The sequence below is a fragment of the Haliotis cracherodii genome, unplaced genomic scaffold (genome assembly GCF_022045235.1).
Source record: "Haliotis cracherodii isolate W230 unplaced genomic scaffold, xgHalCrac1.p SCAF_14, whole genome shotgun sequence".
NCBI classification, from domain to species: domain Eukaryota; kingdom Metazoa; phylum Mollusca; class Gastropoda; order Lepetellida; family Haliotidae; genus Haliotis; species Haliotis cracherodii.
Window position 1 is genome coordinate 8,520,245 of NW_027266269.1, and position 6,339 is coordinate 8,526,583.

Consider the following 6,339-nt stretch of genomic DNA (forward strand, 5'->3'; position numbering starts at 1 on the left):
CTCTGACGCCTTTGATTCAAGCAGTGATAGCACCGATGAAATTGAATGGCAGTTCTATGGAGCAATTTATATGTAATTCCATTTAGTCCGTTGGTACTTCTCTGATTATACATGTCCATGTTTAGCTGTGTACGTATTGACATGCCCAGGGCGACACACATGTTGTGTCAGCGTACAGTCCATATTTAGCTGTGTACGTATTGACATGCCCAGGGCGATACACATGTTGTGTCAGCGAAAAGTCCATGTTTAGCTGTTTACGTATTGACATGCTCAGGGCGACACACATGTTGTGTCAGGGTACAGTCCATGTTTAGCTGTGTACGTATTGACATGCTCAGGGTGAGGTACATGTTGTGTCAGCGAAAAGTTCATGTTTAGCTATGTACGTTTTGAAATGCTCAGGGCTATACACATGTTGTGTCAGCGTACAGTACATGTTTAGCTGTGTACGTAATGACATGCTCAGGGCGACGCACATGTTGTATCAGCGTATCGTCCATGTTTAGCTGTGTCCATCTTGACATGCTCAGGGCGATACACATGTTGTGTCAGGGTACAGTCCATGTTTAGCTGTGTCCATCTTGACATGCTCAGGGCTATCACTAGTCCACGGAAAGGAAACATAATTAATAATAATCCCTTTCTGGAAAATGAACCATGCTGATGTCATGCGGTGTAAAGCTCAGGAAGACTATTTCACACTTTACATAAGTAACGCGGACGCTCTACCACTAGACCAGGAATGGAAATATAATTTCACACGTTAAATAGGTAATAATTAATACAAATTAATATAAATTATATTTGTATTTATTGTCAATGATACCATTCCTTTATGAATTATTTGTTATTGTCACCGAAAGCTGCCAATGTGAAGTTCACAGGTCATTCGTCATATTCCTTTAAAAGACATCTCATCTTAACCATTTCCACATAAAGGTTCTGGTAAACAAGTCCCTCCACTGGTGGTCCAGAAAACATAAGACAGAGATACAACACCCAAGTAAATACTCATGTCCAGTAACATTTCCAGATAAACGTGACAGATAAAGAAATCAGGACACAAATAAAATCACATTTCAGTATCGATTGTATTGAATTCCTTCTGTCTGCCTTAACTAATTAATGTGACGCACTGACATAGTATACCCAGTGACGTTAATCGTGTATCGATCGTGTGAAGCTTTGTTAATTTGTGTTCATGGAGAAAATACCTTTCCCTTTACAAGAAAGCAAACATTAATATTGATGGAATACACATACTAAATCCCTGCTACTTTTGAGACAATATGTTTACAAAATGAACACACCACTGTATTTGCCCTTGGAGACCCCGCTTGCTGAATGTGTCTTTCAGTGACTGGCAACAATAACTTGACGCCAAAAGCAAAAGGGCAGTTTGTTTTTTTGTTTCCTGAGTGACGGAGAACGCATACGCATGTGGATATGATGTGCTGGGTCACAAGCTTTGATTGACACGGAAGATTTTGCTCTGTGTGCCGTATTCATTATGAAAGTGTTTCAAACGTCTATCCTCGCTTTATTTGGATTCAATTTGTCGTATGTATTAACTCTATTAACGTACAACACGGACAGCTGCACTAATACGACTTTCTACAGAAGATTGGAGATGGATGATCTGATTTTTGCTGGGAGTCTGATAGGAGAGATCAACCTGGTGGACAAGAGGGCTGAGTGCTTCTCGCAGTGTCAGTGGCGGGTAACGTGTAACATGGTCTTGTACAACCCCCTTACTAGAAAGTGTAAATTGTACACTGAAGCCTTTGATTCGAGCAGTGATGACTCTGTTGAAACCGGATGGGAGTACTATGGAAGTGAGTATGAATGGCCACTTAGAGAACAGCCGACGTTATATAATTAGTAACTGCTTGTGTGAAGAATGTTAGACCCACATTCTAAGGCTAAGCATACCTACTATGGTCAATGGTTACTTAAAAACGTTTAATTCAAACATGAGCATGAGTATCTTCTAATCTTTGATGTAAATCCAGTTACGATCCAGTACCGTTCGGCCATAACAGACATTTTACAAAATTCCCAAGCCTGGTTTTTATTAACACAATACAGTCAACTACGGTTATAACGAAGACACTTATAACGGACTAACGGATATAACGAACTAACTTTTTAGTCCCGACTTCTTGCTGTAGTTACACTGTATATATGCTTATAACGAATTACGGTTATAACGAACTAAAAATAGTAGTCCCTTTGAGTTCGTTATAACCGTAGTTTACTGTATCTAGCTTAGTACTACATTGACAGTCATATCACATCTTTTGCATTACTTTCTTTGCATATTACAATACGTTTTAAGCAATCCACGTTTCTGAACATATCAACAGGCATTTCGTAATGCAAAGGCCCATGAACACCCGCGGTAGAATAGGCCTTCAGCAACCCATGCTTGCCGTAAAAGGCGACTATGCTTGTCGTAAGAGGCGACTTACGGGATCGGATGGTCAGGTTCACTGACTTGGTTGAAACATGTCATCGTATCTGAATTGCGTGGATCGATGTTCACGATGTCAATCACTGGATTGTCTGGTCTAGGCTCGATTATTTACAGACCGCCGTCATACCGCTGGACTATTACTGACTCCGGAGTAAAACAACAAAGAAACAAACAAAAAGTAAGGCAAACGTGTGGGTTTAGTAGGCCACAGGTCCTTGACCTACTTACCCTAAACGCGTGCATTACTTAATGGTCATTGATATACTCAGACATATTAAAATCATAAATATCTGACCGGGTGCTACGGAAGTCCATACGGAATTGATAAAATTCTGCATGGATTGTAATTGATTTGAGAGGAAAAGAATTTTGGTAGTGTCGTAATTGAAAAATCGCAAAAAAAACCACAATCACGTGAGAGCCTAGCGCCTAAACACACACCAATATGACATGTAACATCACTTGTTGGGCTATAAAAGCGCTGGGATTTCATTCTGATGCCATCACAATCTCATAGCAAGAAACGTAAACGTAAAAATTATACTTCATCTTGCATCATACAGAATGGACACCTGCCTTCATTCTTCTATAATGAAAAGTGATGTCGACAAGGAGACGAATTGTCTCCATATCTATCCCTGCTCGTTTCAGACATTTTGGGAAGAATGATTAATGATAATAATTCAAATAAGCTTATCAAACTGAAAAAAATGTTTAACATAATCTATGGTGATGATACAGAAATATTTTTAGATGGGACTGGTAAATCTTTTTTATGTTAAATACAAGTGGAAATATTTCGTATGTTATGATTACACACTTCCAAAAGTTGGTGTTGGCTCTTTGCACCACCTCCGTGGCCAGGTAGATAGAGCATCAGCCCGGAGGGAGGGGGTTATGGGTTCGATCCCAGGCCACATACTACCAGAAAAGGTTTAAAGATAATACTTGTGATACTCTGCCCGGAACTCGGCGTTAAGGAAATAACACAATGACTGGTCGCCTCAGAGTCAGTATACTGTGTCTAAGTGGCCTTTCAATGTTAAACTGTGGCATGGTATCTCAGTGGGCTAGCACTACCGAACCCGCATGTGTCTGGATTAGTACAAGCGGGGACACACACACACACATACACACACACACGCACGCACACACGCACGCACGCACACACACACACACATGCAAGCAGTTTTAAAGCAGGTTACATCTCACAACAATGTATGTTCGTAAAGTGAAACGAGAAAAGTCAGTTATATATACAGGTAAGGCCACTAAGCTTTTAGTTTTGTAATTTTGCATGTCGGACTCACATATATCTGTGTAACGCTTTTCTTATGGTGATATGGTCCTTGGACCTTTTAAGCTGACTGCAGAAGGTTCTATGAAGTGGAAACATAAAACGTCATCACTAGAGGATAATCAACCGAAGCACAATTTAATAGGCATAAAAGTAATACTAGACATTGTACTTATATGAATGGATCAATTCCTTTCCCTAAAGAATGTAATTCGACCATAATCGCATACATTTGTTTCATTTACTTGAAGTCAGTACTGGATAGTTGCTCACATTACCCATTAAAACTGATGTCTGTGATGGCTGATATAAATATAATTATTCCTATTTCGTCCACAGTTTCATGTGCCGACTTTACACTTGAAAATGCACGTGCAGATGTTAACTTCATCAACACTGACCCCAAAGATGTCTGCAACACCAACATCATTGCCTCCGATGACAACACGTCATCCTGTTATACAGGTGCATCATGGGAAGTGGTGCAAGTCAAGTGTGTGTCATGCTATATAGGTATGGCAAGGCAATCCATGGTAGGGTCATATTGATGTGTATTCCTTTGTCTGAATTAGTTATGAAGAATAATTGAAGAAGATTGACTATTACTGACACACATGTTGTTCAATTTTTCTGAAGGTGTAAATGCAAGAAGCTGTAAAACCTACCTTTATGTAAGCGCAATGTACGAGTTAAGTTTGTAAACTGGTACTACAGCTTATGTTTTATTTGAACGTGTGATTATGCCCAAGGCGATTCCAGGTAGGGCAATGGGCCCACATCAGTCCATCCTTGTTGTAAGAATACAAACTGAATCGTGTTATCATGCTCGGTGACTTGGTTGATTGCCTGTTGTCATACCCCAATTGCTATCACTTGATTGTCTCGATCTGACTAGATTATTTATACACAGCTGCATGTTACTGGAACAAGAAACACGCACACACGACTTCTTTTGCTTTTACCCGTTGTAAACAAGTGAAGTGTCGCATAATTACAGTTTACTGGCAGTCCATACAAATTGTTACATCTCAATTGATACACTGTGTCACATTATAAAGATGCTATGTCTGAATGGACAGTTTTGAATTTAACCTAAATAGTACAAAAGCTGAAAATGAGTTAACAGTTAAAGGTGTACAAACATGTAAACATTTCAGTTGGGGTATTTTTATATATTTATTTGATGAACTAAAAAAAAAACATGTGTGTTCCTATTTGAATTTTCTTAAAAATGTTGTTTCGTTAAAGCAGATTCCATCCATGGCATACTCAGAAGAACTGAACTTTGACCTTGCTGCAGGGATGAAGCTGAGACTGGCAGTATCTGGAGACACAACTGAGTAGTAAGTAAACCTACAGTAAACTACGGTTGTATCGAACTCAAATGGACCATTAATTTAAGTTCGTTATAACCGTAGTTCGTTATAAGCGTGTTCATTACAAACGTTTTTTTAAATGTATTTACATGTTACTTAGGGGCCATAGCGGAAGTGTTTTGTAGGCAATTACAGAGCAATATTGATATGTTAAGGGAAGCCATTCCCATTCCCTCACAATCATTGTGAGGTATAAACTTACAGTTTGTTGATGATGAAACATAAACGGAATATGTGTACTATGTACTAGGTATCCTGTATGTTATTGCAGCAACTACGTCTTGTTTGAAGCCCAGAACACGGACCTTGTGTACCTGTTGTCTTTGAGATGGGGCAACAGTCCAGCTCGAGCCGTCTTCACTACACGGCAGGGAGGAACCTTTGGTACAGAAGAAGTGGAGCTTCCTGTTTCAGTCAATGACATCAATAACTACGTCATTGAAATCCACATCAGAGAGACTGATTTTATGGTGAGTTCATTGTCAATTAATATGTGTCTCTGAACTATGTGACTTACATGACGTAATCCAAATACATACCCATCAAAAGACAATTGCCTGACCCGGCACAAGAAACGGGTTCCGTTTTGTGTATAGTAAATAATTGTTTTTGTCCTGCTCATGTCTCTTCAATGATACATTTTTGTACACATTATGCTGTAATGTCACCGTCTTCTTTCCAGACGTATGTCGACGGGACTCTGTTGATGACCAACCAGATGCGTCTCCCTTTCACTGGCGTCCGACGTGTCACTGTACAAGGTCTCACGGCACTGCACAGTTTCCACATTGGCTATGTGCTGTGCTGATTTCCACTTATGACATTGCACAATTACCCTGCATCAAGATATAACTCTGTGTAGACATCATTTCTGTACGTGTGGCCTTCGAACATGACCATCCCGATTATGTTTCTAGGTTTGTCAGCACCATACCGGTGCCTGTGGGTTTCACCGAAGTGGCAAACGTCTGAGACCTGCAACACTTCGGGCTTTCCTCCCACGCTGACACGTCGTGATATGACTGGAATAATGTTAAAGTGGCGTTAAACCTAACTCACTCACTAACTTAAAAGTGACCAGACCATCATATTCGTAAGAGAGCATTGCCAAAAGTAGTGCCCAAGGTACGATTCCAACTAAAGCATGGTATGTTTTTATGAATCGCTATAAAATAGAGATGATGCCA

The 6,339-nt window shown here is 39.9% G+C and overlaps 1 protein-coding gene across 1 annotated transcript; it reads left to right on the forward strand.

The window, feature by feature from the left end:
* Positions 1–1,513: 1,513 nt before the first annotated feature.
* Positions 1,514–5,960, forward strand: LOC139460511 (uncharacterized). Its single transcript, XM_071241984.1, has 5 exons — positions 1,514–1,838; positions 4,116–4,309; positions 5,028–5,119; positions 5,424–5,622; positions 5,835–5,960. Exons 1-5 carry the CDS (start codon positions 1,514–1,516, stop codon positions 5,958–5,960), a joined length of 936 nt encoding a protein of 311 aa, XP_071098085.1.
* Positions 5,961–6,339: the final 379 nt, after the last annotated feature.

Coding starts and splice junctions, on each gene's coding strand:
- LOC139460511 (XM_071241984.1), top strand. CDS start 1,514: ATGAAAGTGTTTCAAACGTCTATCCTCGCTTTATTTGGATTCAATTTG. Junction 1,839..4,115: donor CGGATGGGAGTACTATGGAA/GTGAGTATGAAT, acceptor TTTCGTCCACAG/TTTCATGTGCCGACTTTACA. Junction 5,120..5,423: donor TCTGGAGACACAACTGAGTA/GTAAGTAAACCT, acceptor ATGTTATTGCAG/CAACTACGTCTTGTTTGAAG.